This window comes from Penaeus monodon, chromosome 9 (assembly GCF_015228065.2).
Source record: "Penaeus monodon isolate SGIC_2016 chromosome 9, NSTDA_Pmon_1, whole genome shotgun sequence".
Lineage (NCBI taxonomy): Eukaryota > Metazoa > Arthropoda > Malacostraca > Decapoda > Penaeidae > Penaeus > Penaeus monodon.
In genome coordinates this window covers 51,567,786-51,582,785 of record NC_051394.1, presented here as the reverse complement: position 1 = coordinate 51,582,785, position 15,000 = coordinate 51,567,786, and the positions used below count along the sequence as shown (strand labels likewise).

The 15,000-nt window shown below is 43.3% G+C and overlaps 1 protein-coding gene across 1 annotated transcript in view; it reads right to left on the bottom strand.

Moving 5' to 3' along the window:
* The window catches only part of LOC119576752 (solute carrier family 35 member F5-like), a 14,123-nt gene extending 8,292 nt beyond the window's left edge, over positions 1-5,831 (bottom strand). The window contains 4 exon segments of the mRNA XM_037924394.1: positions 1,529-1,582; positions 2,202-2,351; positions 2,551-2,662; positions 5,794-5,831. Of these exon segments, the coding sequence (XP_037780322.1) occupies positions 1,529-1,582; positions 2,202-2,351; positions 2,551-2,662; positions 5,794-5,831 (354 nt within the window).
* Between the last annotated feature and the right edge of the window lie 9,169 nt (positions 5,832-15,000).

The following is a 15,000-nucleotide window of genomic DNA, read 5'->3' as shown; positions in this document are numbered from 1 at the left end:
TACTGACTCGGCGGAAACGAGTCCTTGCCCGCCGTGGTGCCCAGCCACAGCAGTAACCTCCAGGCGACAGTTGCAACTTCTCGCGCCTGGGCGGGGCGCGAACCGCCGACCCCTCGGATGAGAGGCCGACACGTTACCACTGTACTAGCCCAGAGAGAGAGAGAGAGAGAGAGAGAGAGAGAGAGAGAGAGAGAGAGAGAGAGAGAGAGAGAGAGGGAGAGGGAGAGGGAGAGGGAGAGGGAGAGGGAGAGGGAGAGGGAGAGGGAGAGGGAGAGGGAGAGGGAGAGGGAGAGGAAGAGGGAGAGGGAGAGGGAGAGGGAGAGGGAGAAGGAGAAGGAGAAGGAGAGGGAGAGGGGGGAAAGAGAGAGGGAGAGGGAGAGGGGGGAAAGGAGAGAGAGAGAGAGAGAGAGAGAGAGAGAGAGAGAGAGAGAGAGAGAGAGAAGAGAGAGAGAGAGAGAGAGAGAGAGAGACGACCGTGAGAGAGAGGAGGAGAGAGATGAGAGAGAGGAGAGAGATGAAGAAGAGAGAGGAGGGGAGAGAGAGAGTTAGAGAGAGAGAGAGATGAAGAGAGAGGAGAGAGTAGAAGAGAGGGAGACCGAGACGAGAGAGGAGATAGGAAAGGAGAGAGAGGAGAGAGAGAAGAGAGAGAGAGAGAGACGAGAGAGAGAGAGGGAGAGAGACGAGAAGAGAAGGACGAGGAGAGGAGAGAGGATGACGATAAAGAGAAGAAGAGGAGAGATTGGAGACGAGAGAGAGAGAGAGAGAGAGAAGGATGGACTGCGGGATAGGAATGGAAAAGGGATGGGACAGGATGCCAGATTTCACCAAAATCTTCCTTGTAATTATATTTTAATCATGCATGCATTTGCCAGAAGACGTAGCAAGAAATGAAAAAAAAAATACTTGGTTACAGATGGAAAAAGAAGAAATGTTATTTGGCCAAAGTAAGGAACATAAATCAAGAGAAAAAAAGGGACGTTATCAATTATTCATGTTAATAAAATTTACTCAAGGAAGGAAAAGTTAATCATCATGAAGAATAAATCATGCTATACATAAAGATATTTTGAAAAGAAGTCACAATAAGTAAAGAGATGATTATGAAGTAAAGCAGAATAAAGCAGGTGAAGAAAATTAAGTGAAAATAAATCTCACTCTTTGGGCCTCATTCTTCACCACGTCATTCACTAATGCAATCAGTATGTTTATCCACTCATAATTCATCCGCACACAAAAAAAATCAACCCATCAACTGAGCTTAAAACCACTAGCCACCAGTTGTGCAATCTCATATACTGCTCCCATTCCTTTATTTATTTTTTATGTACCATTAACCTTTTGACAGGTCTTAAAGCATAACTAATTACTTGTATTCCCACAGGAGGAGAGAGAACAGGACATCCCCCACAGCTCTGCACATCACATGACCACAACAATTTGCAATAGTTAAGCAGATAGACCACCTTGAATGGGTTAATAAAATTTTGCTGGTGTTGACTCTGACTACATACAAAGCTCGTAAACTTACCAATCTTCTCTCCTCAGGTGATGCCAACTCCTCGCTGTCAGCAATATCTACTACCTGCAAATGCAAACCCAATAAGCAAAATGCAAGGCAATCTAATAAAAATATCAAAATAACTGGACAATGATATATATACATGTTGAATCAAATTTCATAATATTTTCCCAAGCCAGCTTCATCTATCAATAAAAATATTTATGAATAATTATGTCAAAACACACTAAGACCAACATAAAAACATTACATGACATGACATATTCTACTACACATATGGTTATGGGTGCATTAAATCTCAATAAAAACAACATAAATTCACCAATATGAACATGAGTAAATTTCAGTAATCCATATTCATCTGTATTATTTTAAAGTATTAAACATGTTGCGGCATATAATAATTGGAAGTGCAGACAGAATTACCACACAATGGCTGGTTAAAGAAAGACTTTACAAAAAAATATCCTTATCACGAAAACATCTCATATTTATATTCCATGTGAACATACAACAATTTGGCCAAGCTCAAGATATTGGAAAAGATTCAAAGAAATATGAATGACAGAACACAACCATTTTTCATACAATACATACAACTCTTGACATAAACATATTCATTCATATAAATGATCTATAACTACAAAATAACAAATATGAAAGTCACCTTCAATTCACTTACCTGGTACATGCTTTCATCCTGATTGCTGTGAATGCACTGGTGTCTCCATGGACCCCAGAACACAAAGCCTAGCAAGTAGAGGCTGAACATGCTAGTCTTCAGGTAGGTACTGAAGAATGGTTTGTCAAACCCAGCATCATTGAAGATATACTGAGGATAAGGAAACTTCTGAGAAATTCTGGCTCACATATTTGCCACTTTATAAAGCCCTACTTAGTAACCTACAATTACATTAAGCAAAAAAATATAGCAGCCAGTAACGTTAACAGCTACATCACAAAATACACCCAGAACTTCCCAAAGAAGCCTTATGAACCACTTAAATAATTACATAAAAGATATCCATTACCTCTGACAATTCTGAAGATGCCACCCAAATGATGTCCACAGAGCAGAAGAGACCAAAGATGCTCAACCACCCAGGGCCAACGCTGCCCGACCACATGCGAACATCAATGAATCTGCAGGACACGTTTTGGTTTAGTGTATATGTCAATGAACACAAAGTGGAGAGAGAGGTTGGGGGGGAAGAGAGAGAGGATCTAACAGACAGAGACAAACAGGAAATAAGAGAGAGGGGGGGAGAGGGAGATGGCGAGGGAGAGGGAAAGAGAGGGAGGGAGGGAGGGAGGGAGGAGGAAGGGACGGGAGGGCGGGAGAGGAGAGGGAGGGAGGGGAGGGGAGGGAGCGGAGGGGAGTGAGGGAGGGAGGGAGGGAAGGGACGGGAACGAGGGAGGGAGGGAGGGAGAGAGGGAGGGAGGGCAGAGGGGCGAGAGAGAGAGAGAGAGAAGAGAGACGAGAGAGAGAGAGAGAGAGAGAGACGAGAGAGAGAGAGAGAAAGGAGAAGAGAGAGAGAGAGAGAGAGGGAGGAGAGAGGACTGAGAGGAGAGAGGAGAGAGAGAGAGAGGAGCCCCAGGAGAGGAGAGAGGAGGAGAGAGAGAGAGAGAGAGAGAGAGAGAGAGCGAGGAGAGATGAGAGCGAGAGAGAGAGAGAGGGAGGAGAGAGCGAGAGAGAGAGAGCGTCTGAGAGAGAGAGAGCCCGAGACGAGAGAGAGCGAGAGAGAGAGAGTCGGAGAGAGAGAGATGGAGAGAGAGAGAGAAGAGAGAGACGGAGAGAGAGAGAGAGAGAAGAGGACACAGAGAAGAGAGATGAGACACAGACGAGAGAGGAGAGACAACAGAGAATGAGAGAGAGAACCAAGAGAGAGAGAGATGAGACACCAGAGAGAGAGAGAGACACAGAGAGAGAGAGACACAGAGAGAGAGAGAGACACACAGAGAGAGAGAGAGACACACAGAGAGAGAGAGAGACACACAGAGATAGAGAGACAAAGAGAGAGAGAGACAAAGAGAAAGAGAGACAACCGAGAGGAGAGAGAGACAAAAGACGAGAGAGAGAGAGAGAGAGACGAGAGCGAGAGAGAGAGAGAGAGCAGAGAGATAGTGGAGAGAGGAGAGAGAGAGGAGACGAGAGGACGGAGAGAGAGAGGAGAGAGAGAGGAGAGGCGAGAGGAACAGAGAGAGCGAGCGAACCAAGAGAAGAGAGAGAGAAACACAGAGAGAGGAGAGACACACAGAGAGAGACACACAGAGAGAGAGAGCGACACCGAGGAGAGAGAGAGAGACCACAGAGAGAGAGAGAGAGACACACAGAGAGAGAGAGAGAGAGCGAGATGAGGAGAGCGAGAGGAGCGCGAGAGAGCGGAGAGAGAGAGCGAGTAGAGATAGCGAGAGAGAGAGAAGCGACAGAAGAGAGAAGAGCGAGAGGTAGAGAGAGCGAGAGAGAGAGAGCGAGACCCTGGTACGAGAGCGCGAGGAGGGAGAGCGAGCGATGAGAGCCGTCCATGAGCTGAGAGCGAGAGAGAGAGAGAGAGAGAGAGAAGAGAGATCGGAAGAGCCGAGAGAAGAGAGAGAGGAGGAGACTACAGAGAGAGAGACGAGACACAGATAGGAGAGAGGGAGCAACAGAGAGAGAGAGAGAGAGGAAAGACAGAGAGAGCGAGAGAGACACACACAGAGAGAGCGAGAGAACACACACAGAGAGAGCGAGAGAGACACAGAGAGAAGAGAGAGACACAACACACAGAGGGGAGAGAGAGAGACACAACAGAGAGAGAGAGAGAGACACACATACAAACAAGAGGAGAGACACAACACACACAGAGAGAGGAGAGAAACAGAGAGAGAGAGAGAGGACAAGAGAGGAGAGAGACAAAGAGAGAGAGAGACAAAGAGCGAGCGAGAGACGGATGAGAGAGAGAGACAGAGAGAGAGAAGAGACAGATGACAGAGACAGAGAGAGACAGAGCGAGAGGAGAGGGAGACAAGAGAGATGAGAAGAGAGGCGACGAGTGAGACGAGAGTTCAGAGACGAGAGAGAGAGAGAGACTGAGGAGAGACGAGAGAGAGGAGAGAAAGACAGACAGGACAGAGGACAGACAGACAGAGACGACAGACAGGAGACAGACAGACAGAGACAGCAGGACAGAGAGACAGAGGAGGGACAGAAGAGACAGACTTGAGAAGCAGGAGATGAGAAAGAGAGATAGAGAGAGCGAAGAGAGAGACGTACCGGAGAGAGAGAGGAGAGAGCAGAGAGAGAGAAGAGACGAGAGAGAGAGAGAGAGAGAAGCCAGCAGGAGAAGATAGCAGCGAGAGGAGACAGAGGAGAGACCGACAGAGAGACAGACAGACAGGACTGACAGACAGACGAGGACAGACAGACTAGAGGACTAGACCAGACCAGAAGACAGACGACCAGAGACCAGACAGCCAGGAAAGACAGAGACAGAGACAGAGACAGAGAAGAGAGAGACAGAGGACAAGAGACAGAAGACAGAGAGACAGAGGACTAGAGAGCAGAGACAGAGATGACAGATGAAAGAGAGAGTGGATAGAGAGATGAGAGAGAGAGAGAGAGAGAGAAACACAAGAGAGAGGACAAACAGAGAGAGACACACACAGAAGAGAGACAGAGAGAGAGAGAGAGAGAGAGAGAGAGAGAGAGACACAGACGAGAGAGAGAGCGACAGATGAGAGAGATGAGAATGAGGAAGTAGAGATGAGGCCATGAGAGCGAGAGTAGAGGAGGGAACGAGAGAGAGACGACTGAGGAAAGAGGAGAGAGATGAGAGAGACGATGAGAGACGAGACGAGAGAGAGAGAGAGACGAGAGAGAGAGAGTTTCGTCTGAAGGAGAGAGAGAGACAGGAGACAGAGAGAGAGAGAAGACAGAGAGACAGAGAGACAGAGAGACAGAGAGACAGAGAGACAGAGAGAAACACACACACACACACACACCACACACACACACACACACCACACACAGACGATGGAGAGAGAGAGCCGAGGAGAGGAGAAGAACGGAGAAGGAGAGAGAGAGGAGAGAAGGCGAGTGCGAGAGAGAGAGAAGCAGGAGAGAGAGACGTAGCGGAGCGTGGGAGGACGAGAAGGAGAGAGAGAGAGAATGTGAATAATAACAGACAGACACACAGACACAGAGATAGAGACGGAGAGACAGACAGAAATAAGATCCAACAATACTGTACGCAAAGAGCAAGGGAAACTCATCACTCACTCGTCCCTTCACTCACCTTGTAGTTTTCTCAAAACAGAAGCACCAAATAACCATGATCTTTAGTTCGAAAAGTCTAATTTGGTCACTACAAAAAGCAAGCTTTCATCTTTTCTTTCACTGACATACACTTCAATGCCTTGAGAGTTCTTGTTCAGAGCACTTTAAAAAAACTCATTTTGAAGAAAATTGAATAAAACAGTAGCCCATAACCTTATCTCCAGCAAAAATTTGCCTTGTCACTGTTGTCTGTTATGGCTAAGATAAAAAAATTAAAACATGATAAGTGGATAAGTATGGTGTTTAATTATGTGTGATATGAATAGGTGAATCATAATATATAAGGCTACCCTCATTTGCATTGTATACAGGTAATTACCAATAATTATCCTACATCAGTCTAAGTGTAATTAATCAGTTGAGTTATGGCAACAAACCAAACCGACAATAATGTAATTCCAATCAAGTTATCTGTGTTTCCCACTGAGCAGTAAATGCTGATTAGGAAAGAATATTTTTTCTTTATGCGTAAAGACTACAAAGTCAGAGAATAAAAAAAATTAATTTAAAATACCATCTACAACACCTGCGATCAAAAAGTCCTATGAAAACCTGCTAAATCAATAATAATAACTATATAAGAAATATCAAAAGTTAAAGGACTACTAATGAAAATAACACTATTAACAATAATGACAATAATCTATTCATTGACAATAGCAATAATAATAACAATGATAAAAACAACAATGACTAGGTAAGAAAAAAAAGTGGTTCCCCTACCTTGCCTGACCCATTTTTGAACACACCCTGAGAAATTTTTAATTTTTTGGTCAATATTTTGTCACTTTGGATGCAAATCCCATATCATATAGTGACATGAGCCTCTCTTGTTGTAGTGCTCACACTTTGATGTGATATTTATTGATTGGCTATATATTCTGAAAATGTGAGATTTGGATATCAGCTGGTATTGCCAAAAATAAGAGAAAATTAGACCTAACCATAGCATGGAAATCTAATCATTCTCTACCTGGCATAATACAAAACACTAAAGCCTAATAACAACAACAATAATAATGGTTATTGACAATAATAATTATAAAAATAACAAAAATCACAAGAGCAGCAACAAAACTACCTGTAATAATAATAATAGCTCTCTACAATGGCCTACAGTAATAATAGTAATATTAACAATAATATCTAAAAAAAAAAAATTATAATAGCATTAAAAATAATAATATTTATGATGGCAATAATATCATAATGAAATGATGATAAAAATGATAATGGAAATGACAAAATTTCAAAAACAATATAAAAATGATAAAAAAAAAAAAATTAAACAGGAAAAATTGTAGTAAAAATAAAAAATAAAAAATAAAAATAGCAAAGCTTTTTAAATAAAAAATAATGGTAAAATTCAATAATCATATCACTGCAATTAGCTTTATTAAAAGCAAAAACATATAAAAAATTTTATCCTGATGATATAAGGTTTAAGGTTTAAGGGTTTAAAAAAGAAGAGAAATGTGCTAACATCTAAGGTCATGTAGCATATAAAAATGTTTGGGAAAGGGGTGGTTGAGTTAGTGATATTTGTCTAAGCTGGGCAAAGGAATTGGTGAGTAAAAAGGGTTAGGGGGGTGTGGTAAGGAGTTAGTTTAGATGAAGGATTGTATGCTTTGAGGAAAAGAATGGGTTGTTGAAGCAAAAATGGGGGACTGAAAGGATGCTGATAGGTTGGGGGTCGGTGAAGGGAGGATAGGGGGGGGAAAGCAGAGGTAGGGGTTGTTTAAAAACGTGGGCACGATAAAGGATGTGGGGGATTGAAAGGGAACATTACAAAAGGGAACTAAGGGTGGATCGTTGTGACTCAGATAGGGGTGTTAGACGGGTGTGGCCAATGCGTAAGCGGGCGGAGCAGTTCCCAATCGTTCCGATAAAAGGGATTTGACCGGAGGAGTTTGATAGTTTTCAGAATGTAATTTATAGTGCGGGGGCTGCCCAAAAAAGATTCCCCGTTTATCAAGAAGGCAAAAATGTGGGTAATAATCCGTGGCTGGGATAGTGAAGCGGGGTTGGTTGATGTGGACATAGAGGCGTGGGGGGCTATGATCTCCCTTTCATGGGGGGGATTCCAACATGGCGGGGCACCCAGAAAAAATTTGATTTTTTTTATGGGTGGGCAGGTAAAAAACAACCAGTTCTGGATCTTCAAAAAAGTGGGTTTGGTGTGTATTGTTAGAGAGTTAATGAGTTCGGGAGCAGTAAAAATTGTAAAAGAGGAAGAGGAAAGGAGTATATGTTTTTTTAGAGAAAAAGGAGTGCTAAAATTTCTGTATAAGGACCGGTTTCAGGAGGAAGGGAGTTTTTTGAAAGTACAGTTGGGAAGTTTACGCAAAACCAGCCCCGGGAGGGGGATTTGGAGCCATCTATATACATGAATACTAGAGGAATGAGTGGACATGGTAAAGGAAAATGTGTGAAAAGGACAGTAGGAGGGAATTTGTTTTTTTGGTGGGCGGGGAAAACAAAAAGAGAAAATATGGGGGTGGGGTTTAGACCCATGGAGGGACGAAGGGACAGAGAATGGGGGGGTTGGAGATGGGGGAAAGGGGAATGTGAGAGGGGGGGTATCCATGCGTTAAAAAAGGAGAGGTAATGTGGAGATGAAGCTAAGGTAAGAATAGGGGTTGGGGGATATTTATTTTAGTGGGGGAAAAATTTGGGGGAATCGAAAATAGCAGGGGGGAGAGAGAGAAGGGCACGACGTCGAGAAGAGATGGTATGCCTGTTTCATGTACGGGCTCTAAACTGGGGGGGAGCGAAAGGCGCCTATGCAAAGCGAAGACCAAGTGATGGATTTATCAAGATGGGCAAGGAGAGAAGTTGAGGCAGAGGAGTAATATGGCATCCAAACAAGATGGAGAGGATCAAAGAACAGAAGATGAAGGAGATTTTTTGCGTCTGAGCCCCAGAATAGGGGAGAGATTTTTTTAAGATTCGAAGAGGGCGGGAGCTTTTTTTTTAATGTGTAAAATAGGGTTTCCCCGCCAGGACATTTGGAGTAAAAAAATGACCCCTGGGAATTTGCCAAGGAACGGCGGAGTGGAGTGCCATATAAAGAGGGGGGGTTAGGGACCTGCACGTGAGCGAGAGAAAAAAATGGAAAAAAGATTAGGGGTTTAAAAAAGCGGAAGCCGGGGTTTTTGGGGCCCGGAAGATACTGATGAGATGCGATTGAAGAAATTGGTAGAGATTTGGTAGGGATGTGCCGAGGCATAGAGGGTTTAAATATAAACATATAGTGATGACCGGGCTCGGGTGGTAAAAAAAAAACAAATCTTTAACAGCAAAAAGGAATAAAGTGGTACTGAGCCACTGCCTTGGGGGACACCTTCGTTTGGGGGAAAAAAAGATGAGTGGCAAGGCATTTTTTAACCTAAAAGTTGTTGGGAGAGGAAGGACTTTATGAAGACCCCCATTTTTCCCACGTATGCCAGAGAGGACAATTTTTGGAGGATTGGTCCCGCCATGCGTTTCTATGCTTTTTTTTAGATAAAAAAATAGTAGTACGGATTCAGGGCGTGCAAATGAGATGTATTATGTCTCAAAAGAGCAAGGGGGGTCAGCGTGTTTCTGGCACGGCGAAACCAAATTTGGGAAGGAGAGAGAAGATTGTGAGATTCAAGATACCACTTAACGGAATTTTCACCTTTCGTTCTAAATTTCACAAGCAGCTATTTAGGCGATGGGGCGATAGTCTTGGGGAAAGGGTACCGATTTTTGGGTTTCGGAAGGGAAGGATAAGACTTCTGCCAAATTAGAAGGGGAAATTTCCATGTCCAAATGTGGTTGTAAATTTTTAAGAGGAAGGAAAAGGAGGAAGAGGGTTTCCCGGAGTACGGTAGGAATCCCGTCGGGGCCCTCATGAGTTTTACGGCACGATGTGGGCAGCAATAGTTCAGGGGAAGAAAATGGGGCATTATAGGACCCCAAAAGGGAGGGGGGTGAAGAATGGGGGTACGTTTTCGGGGGGTCTTAATAGAAAAGAAATGTGAAGATGGTGAGAACCACTACTGACCGGCTAAATAATCACCCAGTTCATTAGCAATTGGGGGGATCAGAAAAGGGGGGTATTTCGAAATGGAGGACAGGGGGAGGATGGGGGGGGGTTGCCGATGTTTATGGATTCGGGCCAAACATTTTAGATAGATGTAGAGGATGAAAAAAACATAATTTGCCAGCTATTTATTTTACTTTCCGGATTGTACGACGGAGATTGGCAGATGCTCTTTTAAAAGGGGATAAGGGCTGAAGTGATTTGGAGTACTTTTAGCGGTAATGTTCCGGGTGCAGTTTTAGCGAAGGCTTTTGTGCAAACAGAACCCCATGGAACACATTTGGAGGTATATGGTCTTGAGGTTCGAGGATAGCGTATGTGCAGCCCTTTAAAATGTATTGTAAATACTGTATCATTTCTGAAATGGAATGGGGAGGATGGGGGGGTATAATGCAAAAGGAAGTGAAAATATGCCCTCCTTATCAAAACACCAGGTGGGGGGTTAGGGGGTGGTACGTATGAATAGGAGAAAGGAGAAAGGAAAGTGGTCACTATAGGGAAAGTGGTCTAAGCGACCAGGGAAATCTAAATGAAGAGAAGGGGGGCTAGAGCGAGGTCAATGCATGAAAAATTCGTGCGTGTATCAAAATGTGTGGGGCGACTGAATTTAGTATAGTAAGGCAGCGTGGGGAAGGGAAAGGGTCTAGAGATCGGCCTCGGAGTTTGGATAGAATACCCCATAGTTGTGGCGGGAGTTAAAGTCACCAACTGAGGAAAGGGGGTTTAAAGTTGGGAAAAATTTAAATTTTTAAAAGTAAAAAAAGTCAATGGGGTGGGTGGGGAGAAGTGATGATATCACTGTGTCCCAACGATGAAGGAAATACGGATAAAAAGTGCAAGGGACCCCGTTTGAAAGGAGGGTGACTAAGGTGTTTTTTGATTTATAAGTATGGAGAGACATAGAGGGAAAGTGGGGGTGAGACAAAAGATAATTGGGGATTGGGATTGGAGGAGTGTTAGAAAAGGGCTCTTGAAGGCTACAAAGATGGGCTATAAGGGAAAGGATATGACGATGGGTTGTGTTGGGAGGGGGGAGGAGGTTGGGTGTAGGGGGGATTCGTTAGGAGGAAAATGGGTATCGCAGTTACTTGGAGTGGAAGGGGCAGGGGTTGTAAGATTTGGAGGTTTAGTGTCTTTTTTATTTGGTAATCTTTAATATTTTCAATGGTTTCTTCAAGGGGGTTGGTTTGGGAGTTTGGGGGGTATAGGATTTTTTTTGTGAGGGGGGGAAAGAGGAAATGGTGTCTCAAGCAAAGGAAAAGGAAGGTGGGGGGGATTGTGTGGTAGGGGAAAGAGGGGGGGGAAGTTTGTTCTTTTGTTACGGGTAGTGCGAGGGGGGGAAGGGGAAGGTGTTGGGGTTTTTGGTGGTGATTGAAAATCTGTAGTAGGATTGGAGGGCGGGTTTGGAGGGAAAAAAAGTTTGAATGGGGGAAGGGAGGGAAGGTAGAAAAGGGGGTTTAATTGGGGGGGGGGGTTTTGGGAATTGGGAGAAAGAGCATATTACTGGAGTAAGGAGTAAGAGAGAAAAACCCCGTCGAGGCTTCTTTTTTGGCTTAAATAGTGTGAGTCCAGTTTTTAATCTGAGAGTTGTACCCCAGACTCAAATTTTTAGGGGGGAAGCCCCTATAAAATCATTATGGGGGCCGCCACAGTTGGACATTTGGGATTGTGCGGGCAGTTAGTGGGTATGGCCAGGGTTGGGCACTAGTGGGCATCTGGCTGTGGGAAAGGCAATGTTTTGGTGGGTGTCTAGAGCCAACAATTTTTGGGATGACGTGGAGGAGGTTTGGGATGGAGAAAGGGAGGGAAAATTTTCCTCCATAAGACGTAAAGGGGAAAGGGCATGTCTACAAAGGTAATTTGGGGTATGTTAGTGGGTTTCTTTTGATTACTCTGGGGGGGAAAGGAGTAGCATTGTACTGGTTGCATCTGTTTGTGAGACAGGCAAGTAGGTCTTTTTCCACAATTTTACCAATCTTTTCTAGATTTGGGGAATTTGCGGGAGATTGAAACTGTTCCCGGGGAAAATATGGGGGTTGGATGGGGTTCCAAGGTGGGTTTACCATATATGTTTTTTAGTTTGTTAAGCTATAGTTTGGTTTTTGGATGTTACTGTGACAAGAGGGGGCGGCGGGCGGTACGGAAAAAGACTTTACCTACTTTTTTTTTGGAGAATTTTTTGGAAAAGAAAGGGTGTTTTCAGAGTAGGGAGCTGTGGGGGGGGATCACGAAAAATCGGCCCATTGGGTGCGCTGAAGAGGGTATTCATATTTTTGAGTGATAGGGGGAGTGAAGGGGGGGTGCGTGACGATGGAGTAGTGTTTAGGGAGATAGTGTTATGGGGAGGTGGGCAATAAGGCTGTAGGGTATTAATAAGGGAGGATGGGGTGGTTGATGTTGAGCGTGCTGGGAGAGTGGAAATGTTCCTTAAGGATTGGTTGTTGGCTACTGTACTAGTAGGCATTGATGAGGGGGTAGTTGTTGCAGTGTTCGGAGCCGTGGTCAAAGGAGAGCCTGGGGTCAGGGGATCGGATGAGTTTACATCTTTGGGGCTATTTGATAAAGGGGCAAGCCTCATTGCCCCTAATAGTGGAGATAAATTTTCATTATTGGCCATGGTAAGCCTGGATTATGTTGGGGATAAAAACAGTCCACCCCTCAGGGTCCCCTTGAGGGGTAAGGGCTAGATAACAATCAGGGGAATACCGTGCCCATGGCTCCCTCAGGCCGTTCAGGACTGGCACAAAGTCAGCCTTTCATCCTTTCAGCACGGCTCTCACACCTTAGGAGGTGGATAGTAGAAGGGTTTGGTGAAGGGACAGAAACGAAAGGTGGGAAGGAAAAATAAAGACCATGCAAAATTAGTTGAGTCGAGGGCTGAGTCCCAAGGTTGGGGAGTTCCCATCATTGGGTCCCAGTCTCCGCCTCCTAAGCCCCCCCACGACAACAACGGGCAAGGGATTGGGGGGGTGATGATATAACTAATAATTACAATAACAATGAGAAAAAATTGATAAACTGTGAAACAAAAATAAACAGAGAAAAAAAACAGTTTACTTATCTTAACTCATGGAGACAAAGCAAAACATAAGAAAAACAAAGTGACTAAATTACTTACCATCTGTTTAAAATAAAATCCATGAGAGATGCCAGAAGCAGCTGGGCGCAAGGACAAGTTTCTTAAAACGATTTCTTAGACAAAGAGTGTCTCATGTCTGGAAAGTCGGTGAAAATAATTATCTTTTTTGGATATTATCTGATCGATGTCCTTAAATGTCATTTATCTCTCACTTTAATTTCTCTCTATGCTTTCCTTTTTTCCAAAAATGTTCTGTATTTCTTATTTTCAGTTTGAAATAAAGGCTAATCTCATCAAATGTACAATTTCTTTCCACTTAGTTCAATATCACAAATAACACTTCACTAAAACTAAGCCCTTTGCGGACTAATGCACCGAGTAATAACCTAGTGTTCAGGAGTTTGAGCCTTACTGATACTAAGAGTGATGAGGCCCTAACTGTTCCTTGCCCACTGAGGGAGGTGTCGACCTACTTGAAGGACACAGTTACCCATCATCCAATGTCTGCCTCTCTTATTTATTTTGTCACATCACTCTAATTCAATTTTTCTTTCATCATAATCTACCCCTCCATTATGTGATTCTTTTCCAATTCCTTTCTATATCTTCATATATCTTTCTTGCACTTCGTGTTATTTCTATTAACTTCTATTTCCCTTTACCTACTTCCTGTAAACTTTTTCTTCTCTATTCAGTAAATGTTCAAAACTTTCTTTTTTTTAATGATTTTTTTTTGTGTGTGTGATGTTGCTATTATCATTTTCTTGTTGTTGTTAAGCACTGTTTGCCAAATGTTTAGTGGAATTATTTTCTCTTTTTACCTGTTGTTTTCTAGCTGTTCTAATCATGGTTTACTACTGTTATCATTGTTGTTATTACTAATATCTGTGAGAGCATCTTTATATTTTTAATGATAGTCTCACTGTTATCATAACTGATTAGTTTCACTTGCAAGGGTTAGGACTGTGCCCTCTTTCAAGAGATTATTCTGAGGCAGGTAGCGTTTGCCCCAGAATAGCAGAGCCACATGCATTGCCAATGTCCCACTGCACTCTATTTATTCGGCTATTGCTACCATCAGTCTTGTTGATGTGGTTTTAAAAGGGATAACAATTACGTGTGAGCCTAATTCAGAAGGGCAAGGAAAGACACATGCTCTTCTTGGGCTGTCAAGGAGCTTCAAGCTCTGCAATGGCATTTCCAATTTACGCTTCTCAAAACAACAAGTGACTCAGCGTGCCACCACCAGATAATAAGTGAACATTGGTCTTAAATATGAATTAGAAGGAGTAACTAATAATAATACAAGCTGAATAATAACAATTCAAGATTAGTGATGTTAATGAGGATCAGGATGATACTAATGAAAATGAAAATGATAATGATGATAATAATAATTGATAATAATAAAAATAGTAAAAACAATGATGATAATAATGATAATGATAATGACTGATGACAATAAAAATAACTAACAATAAATAATAATGATAATGATGATGATTGTTATAATAATAGCAACATCAACAATAACTTCAATAACATTAGCAACAAGAACAACAACATAATAGAAGGGAACTCGGAAAAACAGCAGTCAAATGACCAGAACATAAATGAGCCACAAACGGCCCCACCGACGGCGCTGACGACCATCGCTCGGGCCAACTTTCGGGCACAATATGGTATAACAAACTCGACAAGCTGCAAAACACGGCGCCCAACGGCTCGCCTTGACACGGAAAAAGAAACGGTCTTTTAAGCGCCTTAGAATATCGTCTTGGAAGGAAAAGGTCGCCTTAAAAAGAAGTCTACAGAGGAAAAAAAAGAAAAAAATCGCCCCCCCAAACACACACCCTTGTGACCTGGCATCAACTGGTCAAGGAAAAAACTACAATATTTTCCCACTTCCTCTCTCTGTTTCGCCTCATAAATCCCTTCGCCGTCTTCCCCGCGCCTTCGGGTGTCGTTCCCCAGGCCTTTACCTGTGCCATTTTCCTTCAAGCGGAGGGAAAAGGGAA